The sequence below is a fragment of the Contarinia nasturtii genome, unplaced genomic scaffold (assembly GCF_009176525.2).
Source record: "Contarinia nasturtii isolate CC-2019 unplaced genomic scaffold, AAFC_CNas_1.1 Cnas_scaffold_129, whole genome shotgun sequence".
Lineage (NCBI taxonomy): Eukaryota > Metazoa > Arthropoda > Insecta > Diptera > Cecidomyiidae > Contarinia > Contarinia nasturtii.
In genome coordinates this window covers 7,300,212-7,318,774 of record NW_022197486.1, presented here as the reverse complement: position 1 = coordinate 7,318,774, position 18,563 = coordinate 7,300,212, and the positions used below count along the sequence as shown (strand labels likewise).

General features: G+C 34.9%; 1 protein-coding gene across 4 annotated transcripts in view; it reads right to left on the bottom strand.

Annotated features, from left to right (window-relative positions):
- Nucleotides 1-17,119, bottom strand: part of LOC116346551 (paired box protein Pax-6) — a 40,565-nt gene extending 23,446 nt beyond the window's left edge. For 2 of the 4 annotated variants that reach the window (XM_031776685.1, XM_031776701.1), the window contains exons 1-4: nt 16,428-17,119; nt 15,286-15,653; nt 12,620-12,664; nt 5,082-5,428 (exon numbers count right to left, since the gene is read on the bottom strand). In XM_031776685.1, the coding sequence (XP_031632545.1) occupies nt 5,082-5,428; nt 12,620-12,664; nt 15,286-15,364 (471 nt within the window). In that variant the 5' untranslated portion in view covers nt 15,365-15,653; nt 16,428-17,119. The other 2 variants (XM_031776693.1, XM_031776708.1) reach the window with 2 other exon arrangements.
- Between the last annotated feature and the right edge of the window lie 1,444 nt (nt 17,120-18,563).

Sequence of the window (18,563 nt, the reverse complement as noted above, 5' to 3'; positions counted from 1 at the left end):
TCCGATAGATCGGCCAAAATGAACAATAAAAATGGTGTTTCTTCAGGCTCTCTCTCTTTCTCTTTCGCCCTTTTCGGTGTGTGTTTTGGGAATTTTAAATTGTTTTCGACAGTTTTAATGCCAAAACATTTTGTCGGCGATGGGCTACCTTTTGTGATATGAATGCATGGCCTTTTTCTTTGATTTGAACCCCTGCAGGCAACAAAAGTGTATCTTACTCGTCAAATATATGTCGAAAATTTGACGGACATCTCAAATATTCGTTTGAGAATGCTGGGAACTGTTCTCTCTCTCTCACTCTCAGTTTGGTGTTTATGAATATTTTGACAGAGTGATTTTTATAAAGTATTCCAAGAGCTAGTTTGATAGCTTAAACTTAGAACCACTTGAATTTTGTAATTTAAATATATTGATCGAGTTGAAAGATAGTCCAAGTCGTCCATCCCAAGCGATAAAGAATTTCTTTGATTGCAATCTTTTCGGATGGTAGCTGTAAAAATCTTAGTCTTATATTATTGGCATTTTCGACAGCCAAAAACTATGGCGCAATAGAAACCAGTCCTCTCTCTCTCTCTCTCATTCTCGTTTACACACACACAAACTGAAAAAAAGAAACAATGTAAAACGTGGAGACTCGTAAAAATAAACTCGATAAAACGGAAATATTTAATAAGAATTTTATTAAAAATCGTCAAACGAAGAAAGAGGCGTTACGCGTTTGAAATATTGTTTGAAGTTCGGTTGTTGCTGTCGACGCCGTCGTACGGACCGTAAAACGAATAATCGGCCGGTTAGATGGCTGAAGTGTGTTACTTTGTAAGCAGTACAAAAATCTGTTAAAATTACGTGAAGCGAACACAAGAGAGCGATATTACACGCTTAAAATGCAGAAAAGCGTGGCCGATATTGCCACGTGCCATCGATTTAATGAAAATCTTCATTTTTAGCGCTCGTTATTGCGCCCGACTACATGTATTCCGTTTTTCTTTCTTTTTTTCCCATTATTATTTGTTCGATTTCATTTCGGGAAGCATTTAATCGCGTCCACGTCCTGATAGAATGCTTCCATTTTTATTCGTGTGATGTATTTATGCACGTATGTAGCATATGCGAATATATTCATAATTTGGTAAATGATGAAAAAAAAAATTGTTCGCATTTCAATGGAATTTCTTAAAATTAATAATTCATTTCATTAAAGAAAAAAGAAGAAGAAAATATTAGAATGTTTCTAGGCTTTGTTCTCGCCACCGTGCTCGATTCTGCAAAAGAGCGAAAACCAAAGAGAGAGAAAGAAAAGAGTGTGGAATTCATCTCGTTTTCCAGCTGAACGAAAATTGACGTTTGGCGAATCATCGTCTGTCTGATGAGAATGAAAAAAAAAAGTATTGCTAAATCGATATCCACTGAAAACAGACAATATTCGATCGAATTTCAAGCACTTAATCAACGAACAGCGGTGTGTGAATTCCTCATCAATATGATAAATGCGGCGACGACGACGACAACAACGGTGATGATAACGACTGCGACATTTGTGCGTGATTCACTCTTTCACAATGATGTGATAAAGTATGAACAAAAAAAAAAGGTGAAAAGAAATCATTTCATTCTTTTGAACAATACATAATTTCAGTCTCTTTTCTTGTTTGGCATTCACGACAGCACATTATCAACGCTTAGATATCATAAGCGCCACTCTCACAATGCGTACCAATAATGAACGCATCACAAACATTTTTGCCATACACACACAGAGACACACACAGACACACAAACACACCCACAAATGCTGTTCTTCGCCGTGAATGCGAGACAAGCCTTTATGAATAAGAACATAAATATCAACGCCACAACGAAATTTAAAATTCAAAATAGATAAAAGCGCATGGGACTTCGCCGAAATGAAAGTCAATATCGATGGAAGCAAAGGAGCAAGTGAGAAAATGTATGAAATGTTGGCACAGAGAAAATAGGGTGAGTTCAAACAACAACAATGACGACAACAACGAACGAGAGAAGAAGAAAAAAATGCATAAACGAATAGCGTTTCACGACATTGTTAAATAGACGTGACGAAGGAGTCGCCGACAACAACACACAATATCGCCAGAAGATAAATTATAGTGAGGTAAAGTTTTGTGGTGAATGAATGCAAACACATTTCGGAGAGAGTGAATTTTGTTTAGCTATGGCAAAGAGAAGCAAGAAAAAAAATCGAATGACAATCGAAAGAAATGTGAATGAGAAAAGAAGTCTGCAAGACCATACAGACAAAATCACACACAAACAGTTCGGCCACATTTTAACCGCGCGCGCGACCAAGTGATAATGAGGACAATAGTGATGGTGACAGTGAGAAATATTGAATTACACTCAAACACTCGGTGTTTTCGCGCGCGCATTTTCACACACACACATTTATACACCCATCCCGCCACAAGGAGCGAAAGAAACGGTTTTTACGATGTCACCCAGCAACGAAGGAATAAAAATAACAACAACAGCAGCAGAAGCGGAAAAAAAGAAAATGGAGGAGGCAATCGCATAAATTTAACGGGGGACGAAGATAATATTATTCAGCAAATGCGGCTCATTATTTTCATGATCTTTTTGTCACACTTATTTAATATAGTGGTGTCCTTCGGCAATGGCTGTGCAATGATTTTGCACTTATTTATCGGTTTGCGTCCCGTTCAGAATAATTGCTTTTTATCGATTTTCGATAACCTTGCAACGCTCATCGAACGTAAAGATGAACATTTTCATTCTTATAAGGATTTGAAATTGTTGCACTTGTGAAAGGTGGCAATTTTCGAATTTTGCATCTTTGGCTAAATAAATTTTAATTACAATAATCGAATCATGCGATTGATATGAAGCAGAAGCTGAAGAAATTTGCGAATATACGTAGTTGGTTCATCACTTTTGGTTAACATTTTCTAACGAAAGGATGTCGTTGACGCATAAATTGTTTGAAATATTAAATACCGTTTCGGGTAATGAGGTGGTAAGAGGCGACGCAAAAGTTTGTTCTAGCTGAAGGGCGGCATATAGCTCTAACAATTGGGTAACAAACGTTGTGAAAAACTTTAGAATAAAATTAAATGGCGTATAAATCTCGTTATCCTCACTTAAATAACCTCTCTTTTCGAAATGTTCATCACAAATTCAACGCCACAACGTGATAACTTGTTGAGTTTCTTTACGCAATAAAACTTTAACGACTATTTGCATTTGGTGTGTGTGTGTGTGTGTATCGTTGCATTGGGTATTCTGGAGTTGTTGTTTCCTGTTTTGTCAACGGTCTAAAGTGGTTTTGTTTGTTGATTGTTCTTATTGCTGTTGTTTATCATGTTTTTATCGTTTTCAAGATTCAAGTGCAAAAGATACATATTTTTGTCAATCCCTGTCTCTAGCATTTTGGAATTTATCGAAATGAACCGGAATGAAGAGAAGGATGATCAACAGAATGAATGTTTAATTCGATTTAACTGATTTCTTTTAATTTAATTGTAAAATTATTTATACGCAGCTCTACGAGGGTTGCTCCATAATTTTTTTTAAAAACATATATAACACAGTTGTTTTTTGTCGAAAATGGTTTTATTGTTTTTCAAAATATTCCCCGAGATGATCGATACACTTTTGCATTCGATGAAACCATTTGTCATAGCATTCGTGCCACTCCGAAACTGATATCTCCAAAACGTGTGTTTTGAACGCTTCAACTGCTTCTTCTGGTGTCGAAAATCGTTGACCACGTAGTTTTTTCTTCACGCTTGGGAACAAAAAAAAGTCATTGGGTGCCAGGTCAGGACTGTACGGTGGATGACCCATCAGTTCGATGTTTTGACCGGTCAAAAATCGAGTAGTTTGAAAAGATGTGTGAGAGCTCGCATTATCGTGATGAAGAATTATTTTGCGACGGTGGTTGTTTTTTCTTATTTCACCAAACACTTCGGGCAAACAAATGGTGGTATACCAATCAGAATTGACGGTCTTACGATCCTCTAGTGGAACGGTTGCCACATGACCACTTCTCCCGAAAAAACAGGCGACCATTCGCTTCGAAGTGCTTCTTGCTCGAACAACTTTCGTTGGGTTATCTTCATTTTGGAAGACCCATACAGTCGACTGCTGTTTCGTTTCGGGCTCATAGGCATATATCCACGATTCGTCACCAGTGACGATTTTATTAACGTCTTTTGAAGCACCACGATTGAATTTCTTGAGCATTTCTTTACACCAACTCACACGAGCCATTTTTTGTTCATCGGTCAATTTATGTGGGATCCAACGAGAGCAAATCTTTTTTACGGCTAAATGTTCATGCAAAATTGTATGTATGCTGTGGGATGAAATGCCCAAAGATGCCTCAATCTCACGGTAGGTCACATGACGATCTTCCATAATCAGTTTTCTGACAGCATCGATGTTTTGTGGCACAACAGCCGATTTTGGACGACCTGTATGAAACTCGTCTTTGAGCGAACTACGACCGCAACGGAATTCTCGGTACCAGTTATAAATTGTCTGAAGGGTTGGTGCTTCATTGCCAAAGGCCAAATGAAGTCGATCGAAACACTGTTGTTGAGATAATTTACTTCGAAAATCGTAGTAAATCATTTTACGAAAATCTTCACGTGTAAAATTCATTTTTTTGTTGAGTCGCAGTTTACCAGTCACTGTAAACAATACAAATAGCGTTCGTACGACAAAAGGTTCAGGGCACGAATACATACCAAAACATCAAACTTTACGAATATGACAATGGTTTACATCGGGCAACACTATAAGTACCATTTTAAAAAAAATTATGGAGCAACCTACGTATTAGTCCTTTTTTGACTAGTTTTGATTAGAAAAGTGTCCTTTTTAAACCGAAATGCATTTGAATGAAAATGTTCATTCAAAAATGATGTCTGAAATGTTCAATGTTTTGAAAAAAAATATGTTTTTTTTTGCTTGTGATTGATTAAACCTGATATGAAAAAAAACAAATATTCGGTTTTCAACACCAACCTAGAATGCAATTATTATTTAAAAAATAAATAAATGAAAAACCATTGTATACTTACGCTAGGAATGTTGTCGTTTGTGCAGGCGCCTTCTTGTAGTAATCGATCACGTATTTCCCATGCAAAAATGCTTGGGCATTCGCGTTTATAGAGTGATATTTTGTGAACAACTTCAGCGGTGGCGACTCGTGGCTTTGAGCCACCAATAGCGCGTGGTCGTATGCTGCCCGTTTCATAATATCGTCCTAATATTTTACTAACACAACCATTCGATACTTGCAGGATGCGTGATATGTCACAAGGCCGTGCACCTGAGTGGGCTAATTCGACGATTTTTTGACGCGTCGAATCTGGTAACGGTCGACCGCCAACGAACACACCACCCAATTGATTGACTCCACTGTGACCTGTTTTCGATGTGAACCACACAGTATTGATGTGGCATTAACCATGCAGCGACAGCATCATCGACAGCAACAGATAAACGAAAAAAAAAATGTGAAAGCAAAGAAGAGAGAAAAGACATCATCAATTAGTTGTGTTGAAAGATGGATTAGAACTTATTGTATAAATTAGAAAGAACACCAACAAATCTATCGAAAATGAAATGAAAGGAAAATTAGACAATTACTTTGTTGCCAAACTTAATTCAAATTCTAATCGAATGTTCCGGTTTCTTATTCGATTTCTTTTGAAAATTAACATCACGTCAAAACAACAAACACACATTATATTTTCTTGCTTTGTCTCTATTCTAATCTGTGTTGATGTGGCCGTGATTAAAACATGATGCATGAGAAAGTGAGAGCGTAAAGAAAAACAAAAATAAAGATACAATTTGTTGTGTATCATACATTTGCGCCGATGGCGATTTTCGTTTAGTTTAATTCGAGCAAACAACAACCGAAGCTCAATGCCGAATCATATGATTGCAATTGATGCGCCCATTTTCGGTACGTGACTCTTTTGCAACACTGTTTACTTTGCTTAATTTCATTGTATTGCTGCTATGGCACTCTACGGTATGAGGATTACTTGATTTGTTTTGCGGGTGTTTACTTAACCGATTTTCGGTTTAAAATTGTTTGATTTTTAGCTACAGATGACACGCGATTCACGCTCACAAACACACTTTGCAAACAAATCTCTGATTTGCTTTCAATTTCTATCGTGCGTGTATGTGTGTAAGGTTTTTCTGTCTGATCAAACGTCAATTACACTATCACATACATACCGTTGCGGTTTGCCTCACATTGTTTGTATATTTCAAAAAAAAAAAACATGATAGTTAAATAGCCGACGGCATTGCAATTTGTGCATTTATTTCAAACGGAAAACAAAACGCAATTAAATTACTAAACTTACTACCGAAAACGGAGCACAAGAGAAGAAAGAGACATCAGAGAAGTTGAAAGGAGGCCGTTGTTTTTGTTTAAAATCCAATCAAAAGGGTTTGCATCTACTCATCTTTGGTCAGTAGATATGCCTATTGCATGAACGGTTTTTTTTTCTTTCTCTTTCTCTCTCTCTATATCTTTCTATCTCCAATTAATTCCGTTTGATTTATCATTGAATCGAAATTGTTGCTTATTGCAACAATTGATGGACGATCAAACGAATGCAAATGCACTGATTTGCATATATGCACATTGCACACACACACAAAAACCAATTACAATTCCCCATCTCCGAATGAAAAACTCAAATGAAATGCCACAATTAACAAACATGCAAAATCACAACCGATACAACTATTTTTCAACACCACATTCCGAACATTACATTTTTTTTTCAATTGATATTCATTTTAAACGAGAATAGAAGAAACATAGCTCTTGTCACTTGGTCTATAATTTGAATACCGTGAATGATGTCAATAAACATGTTTTCACTATAAATTATTATTTATTAATAAAACATCATTTTATTCCACCTCTGAATTGAGGTTTTTGTAAAAGCACATTTTTTACTATTGCTTGGAATCACATCTACACATTTTTCTTCATTGAATTCAAAGACATTTAATAATTTTCACTGGTCGATAGTGAATTCATTTTATGAAATAGCATACGATTGAATAAATTGGACAAGTTTTCACCTGCTATTTGGTCGACGACACGAAAACTAGAAAATTTTATCATTTTTCATGGTTTGCTATCATTAGTCTTTTTTGATAGCTTATTAAAATGTTGAGCATAGCTTTGCGAGACAATCATTGTGCTATTGATGTACCTGGGAATATCGTCTAGTTTTAAATGAAAGGAGGTGGCCTTGAGCTATCCACTTCAACACACGCGACATTGCAACGTAAAAAAATATCTTGCATTCATGTTTTTTCGCTCTTAATACAGTGGAGCATTAAGAAGATTCAACGAATAAGTTGCGATTTTGAATTCGAAACATGTGACTTTGTCGCATAAATTGAAAAATTAAAAGTATCCAATGCTGAAAGTAAAATCGATACTATGTCAAGCGTCGTGCCTTTTATTGTGTTCAAAGAATTATCTCGGTTTAGTTTCGCGACATACTCTTTTGGTACTCATTTTTTTTACCGCCACTTCTTTTCAGTCATTTTTACATTCTTTCATTTATTCTTAATATTGTTTTATGCATTCGATGAATAATTTCCGATATAATAGCAAGTAATGTGTATGTGTTTGTCTTAATTATCTTGTGCTGTGAATTATAAATAGTAAAACATGCGCTAATTATAAACACGACAATATCTAAAGTTTTCGGATCACTGATTGAAACGAGATAATGACAAATGGATAAAGTCAATGGACAGAATATGGAATTTTATTCCACTTTATTCTTTTTCAACTGCTGTTCCATCTCGTGTGAGTGTTCGGTTTGCTCTCTTTTGTCGCTTCATACATTTTTCTTAACTCTGCAAGCTCTGATCTTTTGCATGGTTTGGATCCAAAGGATAATGCAAAGTAGATGAAAACAAAAATAAGAAACGAACAATCACCATGAAACTTGGCGACCGACAGCTAAAATGACGAAGACGAAGCGAAATGTTATCCAATATTTGATGGCAAAATTTTCTTGGTGATTAAAATGGTTTATGTTTCATGCATCGAGAGAGCCGGACAGAGAGAGAAAGGGCGAGAGCGAGCCTAGAGACAAACTATAAAATAAATGAAAATATAAAAAAAATACTCAGATTTCCTGAGCCTTATAATGTGTATATCGGTTTGGGTTTTGATATGTTGTGGGCTTCTATCGCTCTTGTTCTTTCGTGCGCGTCATTCCTTCGTCAATTTGTTGTTATTTTTTTTCAACATCTCTTCGATTGCTGTCGGTTTATCGGTGGCCTTTGTCATCGACTCGAGTGAGAGAGAGAGAGAGACTCATAGCATTCACCTGATTCTCATCCATAGTTAATCGTTGTCACCAAAAAAAAACCGAAAAGTATCAAAAATCATTTCTGTTCCCAAATTCATTAAAAATGGATTAACTTTCGTTGGCACATTTGTTTTGGACAGACGAAACAAAAAATTGGGAAAAAGTGCACTCCCTGTGAAAAGTACGCCGAAAAAGAAATACATATTGTCACCAAGCTTAGCTTTTCAATTCATATCTTCTATCATCGATTTTGTCGTGTGTGTGTGTGTGTGTGCACTTCAAATGTGTACGTGAACAATGTGAAATAGAAACGAAGACGTTTGTCATGAAATTCAAATTTGACAGGTACGAATGTGGAAAAACGGGCTGTCCAGAGCCAATGTAATCGATATTTTAATGAATCTAAATCAAATAGAAAAATCAATTTAAATTACAAGCGACATCATGTCATGCATTCTTAAACAGTAACAACAACACCATACACACGAATTCAATGTAAAAAAATAAAAATAAAAAGCAAGCAACAACAAATAAAATGCCTTAAACCGTGTACCACACTACAAAAATGGCCCTCACCATTTGACATATCGCGATTGATATACTCGAACTATGATAACCTATCTAATTTCTAATAGTAATAATTCGAGATTGTTCGAAATGATGTGATGATGAAAAGCTGACACATGTTAAGTCACAGTGCCACACATACACCGAACTCATGTGAATACCACAGGTCCAGATTGAATGCACATGGAGGCAAAAACTTAAAAGTATCATTAGTGTACTGCGAATTGAAATCATGTGATTCGGTCTGAATTCCTGTGGATCATTCGATCTCTTTCAATTTGAACTTTGATATCTTGGAATTTTCTGTGATGTTGGTGTTTTTTGTTCGTTTTCCTTTTTTCATCTGTGTCTCTCGCGCGCTCTCTGTCTTTTTTTCAGTTATTTTACATCAAAATAAGAGCAATGAACGGGTGCATATTTTTCGAATCAGGTTTTGGCTTAACATTTCAATTACCTGCCATTTTTGTGATTAAACCTGAGAACCTTGCATGAGCCATATGGCAGATGATGAAGAAAAGAAGGAGAGAAACAAAAAACTGCACAACACTGGCAGAAAAACAGAAGCATATTCCACGCAGATGAGAGCGAAAAAAAAACGCAACTCGGTATTTTGTTCGGTGTATATGGAATTCAAGGAACTGACTTGGATTTTGTGAGGCTTCATACATTTCTTGTGAGACTTTTTTCTATTCTGTTTTTTTAATCAAATTTGAAATTTTGGCATTTTGATAGCTAGTTTTTTTATCGTGGATGCTGCATGTCAGGATACTAGACGCAATTATATATTTTTTTGATTAATCATTATTAGTTGATATGAATGTATGATCGTTGAAATGAAAACGACTTTTACTGCGTACGATTCGATACATAAACTCAAGATATTCATCGGAACTAGACCAATTTCACTTAATTGATCGTCGCAACGTATGGTTGGTATCGCATAAATCGAATATGAGCAGTGAATCACCGTAACACGGTGTAAATTGTAAGATTCAAATAAATATAAATAGTCGATTTTGTTGATGTTTTTTTGTTATGGCCAATGTACGATGCAAACATGTGAAATCTTCGAAACGAGAATATCATAAGTGAGCATTTTGTGTATGATCCACAAGGGAGACGGTGTTGTATACAAGATAGAGATAGATATGTGCATGATTGTGTTTATATGTGTGTTTATTGTGTGTGTGTGTATGTGTGCTAGTGACCATAGTCATCCAACCAAATGATTCGGTGTGGCATACCTCAAAAATGTCAACATAAATTAGCTTACGCATCAAATGGTACACTGACATAAATACTAAAACGCTATAAGTACGCGCGGAGTGTGTGGAGTTGTTTTGTACACATCCACATGCATATATACCGAACAAACCAAGAATTGATGAGCGAAAGAGCCGAAGCGCCCAACCGAGAGAAAAAAATATATATATATGAGCGGACGCGCGCACGCCAACGTATATCGTAAAATTCACGACGACGCGGCAGCAGAGTGTAGATCGATGTATGTGTGTATTCATTGCATCACAAAACTGGTAACAATAGTGATAAAGAGGCACCACAACACACGGTCAGGCGACCGATTTGAAAGAAAGAGAAAATTACAAGCAAACAACTCCTGCAAATGAAATCCGAGCAACAAAAATGAAAGACAACAGAGCGCAGAGAATAAAAAAACAGACGAAGCAACCTAAACGACAAATGAGAAGAATGAATATGAAGCGAACATAAACGACATTTTCTATCTGTTTATTACTTTGAGTCTCTATGTCATTTTTTTTTTGTGTGTGTGTACACAATTTTTTTTCTTTCGTTTTGCTTTTTCGCTTGGTACGAGAGCTGTCAAATGCTGCGGCAAGAACATTTTTGTGTGTTTGGATACTGTGTGTTATTAAATCTGTTGCAATGCACGCTCTCATGTTTTGTTCGCTGACGTCTGTTCGGGGAGAGAACGAGTAACGCGAGATTTTGTGGCTAAGGCACATTAATAAATGGGATACTAACACTGACTGGCTCATATACACAGAGACAGAGAGAGAGTGCGAGAGACACATTCGATTCCTTTTGCATCATCTCATCATCATCATCTTCATCATCGAAAACAAACAACAGCAAAATGTATTTTAAAGAGAGTAAGAGAAAAAAACGAGCAAAAAAAGCGCTCACAGATCAGTTCAGTTCAGTTTTAATGCCATTGTGTTTGATATTTCAGTTTTTCGAAAATTCTATTAATTCAGCATAATATTATACGTTTTTTTAAAAATTCAACATCGTTGTCGTCGACGTTGTCGTCATTGTTGTATATATGTGTATATGTTGGGTGTCTGTCGTTCGTTTTAATTTTACAGGAGACTAGTTTTAATGCGCTTGTCACTGGATGCGACCTGGTTGCTATCATATCTTCTCACCGTACCAAAAAAAACAAGAACTCTTTATGCGTCTCTACTATTCTCTCATTGGCTTGCAATCTGTTGTATCGTCTATTTTACATGCGGTCGCTTTTTTCTTGCTTTTTTCTCTCTTTCATTTTTCGGTTACCTTAAAATCGTCGTCAACAGATTTCTGAAATGCACTCATAACCAATGAAATTTAAAGAAAACAACAACAAAAAAGATATCGTTTCAAATTTCACTGAATGTTCTAATTATGCAAAACGTATCCTTGCGATATCAAAAACCGATATAGAGATGTTGTGGACACACAACGAAAATCAATAATGGCCATTATGAAAAAAAATACTCACAAACCGACAACAGAAAAAAAAAATGCGGCACGATTACGTTTGATTTAACGCTTTTGTTTTTTTTCTCTCTCATTTTCCTGATTTAGTTTAAGCATCCGGATAGAGGATTTTAAGGAAACTTCAACAAACAAAAAATTATATCGGATATTGTAACATGAAAAATCCACACAGCAGAAGAAAAAAAAATGGTTGGCATACCGTTTTAGTGCTCGTCATACGATTATCGATGGGATTAACGATTTTTTTTGCGAGTAAGGAAAAAAAAAGTTTATTTCGGCAAACAAGCTGCATCTCAAGCAACAATAAAACATTCGAAATTTTGTGAATTAAATTTGCAGTTGGTTTAGATAAGGGAAAAAACATAATTTTTGACCGATTTTCTTTAAATGAATGACGCTCGTGCTACGAATGACCATCTCAATGCAAAATAAAAACAAACTGATCACCTTCTGTACTTTTTTTTCTCTCCTTCGAGAACAACCTAGATCACAATCGTGAAATATGTGTTATTGTGTATATTTACAAAACATCTTTTGAACACACGGACAGAGAGAGAGAGAGAAAGAGAAAATAAAAATAAAGCAACATTCAATAACAATTCATTCGAATGGACTGCTTCTTATTTTATTCTGCTTCTTCTTTTTCCTTAAATGAGATTTCGTGAATTGAAAGATTGATTTTTTTTGTTGTTTCTTGCATCTCTTTTTATTTCATTTCTGGTGTTTTGTGTGTTTGTATATTTAAGCCATTATTATTTTTTTTAGAATGGCATTGCTCTGTGGCGTTTTTTGATTCTGATTTGATGCATGCAAAATGTTAGCTGTGTACAAAAGTCATCTTCTGCTTAACAATAAACGTTAAATGTTTTTAGTTGATTTTTCTTTCAAAATTTGTTTTTTTTATTGTGTTTGGAATGTTGCATGATGGATTTACTTACTTGAATCTGGTTGAAAATCAGCCGACATCTGGTATTGGACTCGTGCTGTTTGTTTAGTTTATGTACGGTTTGTAAAGATTGATTTTCGTGTTATGGTTTTTTTGCATTTTTTTTGTGTTTCGTTGTTAAAATGATTTCATTTTGGATATGATCAGTGTTTTTTTTTCGTTTCGTTCGTAAAATTTGTTTGGCCAATATATGATCATTGCGTAATGGAAGTTGAGTTGAGTGCATCGGTGCCGCAGCGCGATGAGAAGATATTTGACATGTGCGCGCGCACAGAGTTTTTTTTATTTGTATGCATCCAGATCATTTGTGCAAATGCACAAAACAAAGATGAGCAACACATAGAGCAAGAGATAAATAGAGAGAGAGAGAGAGAAAAGAGAGTGAGATAAAAACAAAGAAAAATTCCATCAGAATATAAGTTAATTTGTTCATCATCCTATATTTACTTGGGATTTATATATTTTTCTTAAATATTTTTAATTCAATTTTGCACCGTCAAAATAAACTCTTTCGACGCAATGCAACACAAATTATTGGTCATATTCAACATTCGAATTGTGCTGGTGTAAACGTCGTTCTCATTTTTGATCTAAATTCCACTTTGGCCTATGTCACTTTTTGATAAACGCAGAAATCAAAGGAAAAAAAATCTATAAAATCACATTCTACATTAGGTGTGTCCTAGCTACTATTCAAGACTACATGAAAAATTTCAATAAAAATCGAAACTCAAACTCTTCACAAATATCAAATCTATTCATTTAAAAAAAAATCCAAACATTGTTTATGGTTTTTTTTGTCGATTTCTAGTAAATTTTAAATAGTCGATTTTTTTTTTGTTCTTTACTATTATAACGGAAAAAAGATACGTTAGCTATTAATTTGCTACATTTCAAACAAAAAAAAATTCGAAAAAGTTCTCTTCCCGCCGTCCAAAATGGTATCGATTCAAATATATTGGAAAAAAATGTTGTTGCGCTTAAATGTCATTATGATTCTTCGGAAATTCGTCTAAATCAAAAACGTTTGAAGTTGTCTGAAGACGGCAAAAAGGCGACTAATCATGCGACACTCGAATATATTCAATCAATGCTCAACACATGAATTCTTCGCCTTTTTTTATTCATTTTATTGATCTCGTACTTTTTTTCCTTTCTTTCTTTTATTGATATCTGTATGCCGTGAACAAACAAACGTCGATTGCATGGTTTCACGATTTCTCATATATTCGAATGGATCCTTTCGAAACGACATCAAACAAACAAAACGTCGTGATACACATTATTGATTGAATATATGTATATTTTTATGCAAATATCTTGGGGACGACGTGCCGATTTGATGCCATCTATTGGTTTGCACTATTTTTTGGTTGTTGTTGTTGTTGTGTGTCTGTGTTGTGAGTTCCGTGCTCAGTTTATGTTTGTTTGTTGCCAATCTGTGGTGTCTGCTTGTTTCATATTTATTCAAAGGATACATGGCAGAAATTATGTATGCACATAACGGCTTTTTTCTCGTGCATATCGAAAAGAATGTCGTCGGATTTTCAGACGACTCTTTTCACACATATGTAAGTCTCTCTTGTATTTGTCAACTTGATCAGTTTCGAATTTATTTGAAATGCGATGTGCGACACCTTAGATTTTGCATAAGCTTTTCGGTTGGGATGGAAAGAAAACTGACAAAGTCAACAAATATTAGCGTTAGACGTTAAAAGGATCGCATAAAACAATTAAAGAGTAGCCAGAAAGATGTGCAATGTAAATAAATAACGACACTTTATGTTGCCTCGACAAAGAGTGAATGTAAAACGAAATAAAAAAAATCAAAGATAATTTCCTTTAAATTGAATTTATTCGACAATAAATTATTCATTCATTGCAGCAATTGCACAGTTTTTGGCAAAAAAGGAGCATTTCTTCGGAGAAAATATTCGGGATTTGATTTTGTTTTTGCTCCCGTTCAAAGATAAAGTTATAAACGTTTTCAATTTAAAAACGATTATTCCGAGTGTCCCCCCTTTGAAATGGACACAATATCGTCCAACAAAAACAACAACAACAGAGCCAAAGGGTCTTACATACTTTTATTTGAATTGAAAAGTGAAAGCGGACTCGAATAAAGTAGCAAGAAACAATCAATAGCACATTTTCATGCCGAATTGGACGCTATAACATAAAGTCAGCAAATTGCGTGTGTTTATAGCAATGTATTTTATGGAAAAGAGAAGCAACTTTTTTTATGGGCAACGAGAGAAAGAAACGGGGTGTGAGAGAATGATAAGGAAAAAGGGTTGAATTCCGTTGAAAAAGTATTTGCATGAATCGATTTTGTTTCGTCTTTAAGGAAAGAATATTAAATTAAGAAATCAGTTCGACGGGCAGAAAGGTCAATTGAGAAATTGCAATGTTCCTAAGCATCCGATTTATTTATCAATTGAAAATAGTTTGAATTACTCTATCCATAATCGAATATCCACGATGGCGACCATGATGAACAACGAACATTTTAAATCAAGATTTTGAACGGATTTTCATTGGAAAATGTGAACATTCTTGTCACTTGTTTTGTTTGTTTAATTCGGTTTATTTGTGTTTTAAATTCGCTAATTTCGATGAAAGATGAAAAATTGTATTTGGTTATATATGCGTGTTTACCTTTGTGTGGAATGTCATCCAATGTGACGCGATCCATCATTGTCGTTCCTGGCCAGGGAGTCACTGATGCTCCCATCATGGCCGCTGGTGTTGATTGTAACGCGAAAATCTTGACGAATTTCTAATTCCGCGCGCAATAAACAAAAATTTACACTAAACAAGAATTTTCAAAGTTTCTTCCTAACTTTTTGGTAACTTTTTTTAAGTTTTTTTTCTTTTTATTTGCACTTTCAATATATAATCGGAATACTTTTAACGTTTTTTGTTCATTTCACACCACAATTGAATTCAGTCGATGCTCTAGGTTTGATGATTTGACATTATTTTCACTCGCTACTTCCGCTGCAGTGCACGAATTCTTTAATCGACTGAAAAAAAGAGGGAAAAAGGCAAAACATTGAAATCATAGGCTCAAAATGATGGAGTTTATATTCATTGATATAGTGAATGCAAAGTTTAAAGACAATTGTCATTTCTCTGAAAATGTTTAACTATTCAAGTCTTAAAAATCTATTTTTCACCATTAAGTTTGTTAGCTTAGGTTGGAATTTAAATATAAGATATTATAAACCTAAATAATTTTAGTTATAAGCCTATTTTGCGACTTTCATTCGATTTCTTTTTCATTTTCTTTAAAAAATTCGGTAAAAGAAACAGTTTGGTAACCTTAAATTCTTAAATTAAAATCATCACCTATCCAATTCTGCGCAAAATGCGAAATTTGCATTCAAAAAAGCTTAATTTCTTCTATTTAGTGTATTATCAAATGTATATGCTGCTAATGAGACGTTCCTTGTAAAATTAATGTGATTTGTCTGTAAAATTTTGCTACATCTGCATTTGTGCATATAACTTTTCGAATTGAATTTCAACTCGTAAATAATTTTGCTTCCGTCATTATCCTGTCGACATTTTCAAATATATTGCAAGGAACTGTTTTGTTTTTGCTCTCTCGGCCAATCTAATTAAGCTTGAATTGTAATAAATTTCAACCAACCAATGTGCTTACTTCTAGAAAATGCTTTGCATATTAACAGCGCTTATTACAAACGGTTTAATATCCTTATCAAATTCAACCGCTAACCAGCATCCAATTTGAAATGCAAATATCAAAATCACCAACAAATTTCAATTACACTAACCATGAATAACAAAAAAAAATGCTTTTTCGTTTGAATGTAGCGGCAATATAACCAAATGTATTCAAATTAGACACCAAGACAGTTGGCAGTTGAAATAATCCGCAAGATGTGTTGTGGTGCAATCAAACTATTCACACATTATCATAATCACAGAATAATTACGAAACAAAAATCCATTCATATCTTGTTCATATACGTGTTTATCAAATGTCACTGATATTATCGTTTATTTTTCTTTTCAAAATCGATACACACACATTTTCCATAAAACATTGTTGTTGTTTTTTTATTTTTCTCACTCGTTTCATTTATTTTGGTTCGCTGTTGTGAAGCACTTTTACCATTTCCCAATTGTAATTATTAAAAATGCATTTAACGTGTCGTTGTTTCCATTCAATTTGTGAAAAATTCGAATGTGAAAATCGAATGCCAACCACCGAATTGAAGTTTTTCGTTTGTTTTCCGTGTGAAGTGAAAAACCGAATCGAATTGTTCAAAAAAAAGCACATTGAAATACACACAAGACACACTGGAAATAACGAAACAAAAACGCACTACAAACAAGGTTCGTGTTTGCGTGCTCGTTCATTGCCGAGAACAGAAACAAAATAATTGAATCACACGAGAGCGGGACCAGAGAACCGAGAAACGCGATATGTATACGATTCACTATCACAGGCTTGTATGTGCACTGGGTGTTGTATGTAATGTGAATGCGATGTGTGTGCCTCACTCACTCTCGAGCAGAGAAGAACGAGAATCAAGAATTGTATGTGTGTACTTGTGAGAAAGAAAGATAGAATTTGAGCGTGTATGAGTTTGTGTGTGTGTACGACGTGAAATTCATGTGTGAGAGTGTGTTGAGTGTATGTGCGAATGGACCATGTGCTCTGCAACAGCAACATCGGCTGTTGTGTGTATATATGGAATAAAGTAATCCATAGGAAGCGTATACGGGATTTACGCAGGCCAAAAGCAACAGTCCGAATGTGATGCGAAATGTTTACAAAAATCGTTGCACAATCGTACTCGTCAAGAAAGCCATCGAGACAGAATTATGAATATGGTCGGTAAACGCCACTTTTGTAGCCACCACCAACAGTAGCATTGGAAAATCACAACTTACAATTACAAGCAAAAGACAAACATTCAATGACTTTTTTTTTCGTTCGCATCTTTTTCGTCGGTTTTTTTTCATTCGCATGACCTACTAACGCTTCCTTTCAAGAAACAGACACAGAGAGAGAGAGAGAGAAAGAAGGAGAGTCATTTTTGTAACGAAGATCTTTTTCATGACATTTTCATTCAACGCAACACGAACTTAATTCAATTTCTTTATGGATTATTTCTCCAATTAGATTCGCAAAATTAAAGATAGCATTCGATAGAATGCCAGAGATTTAATGAATTAATTTTGTGGATCAATCAAACGAAACCATTGAACCATAATCAAAATGCAAATGAGATTGTTTAGATTGGCATGTTTTTCATTTTGACAAGATCAAAGAAATTGATCTCGAAAACTATGTATCGGAAACGTATCGGAAAATATAGAATTTGCATCAAAAATTAAGGAATATTCATCGAAATTTGAAATTCAAAAAGACATTCTAAAATTGAAAAATGCTTAAATTCCGAAATTAGTAATCAAGACTTCCAATAAAATTTAATTAGTACAATTAATGAGAACTTAATCTAACGATTAATTCAATAAGTTTGATTAAAAAAATAATATTTTCAATCCGAATGTATGATCAACAAATATAGAACCGTTGTTTTACGTGCCTCTTGTCGCTAAGTTAAAATGAACAAACGATTTTTTACGTAGTCATAGGCGAAATGAAAAAAGTGCATTCATTCGTTGTTTCGGCAACAGGACACGCATATTCGCAACGAATCGCAATGATGATGTTGCGAGTTTCACGAGATGAAAATGCTGCGCTTACAAAATGCCAAACAGTGCTTTACTCCAATGATGTCTTGATTCGATTGTTTCGTTACGCTTCCTGGCTACAAACAGCAATACGGACCACCATTGTGCTCAACATAACATACAAACCCATCTAAATAAGCCACACACGCATACACACGTACATCCATACACACGATTGCACCCATACAAACCAATCGAAAGTG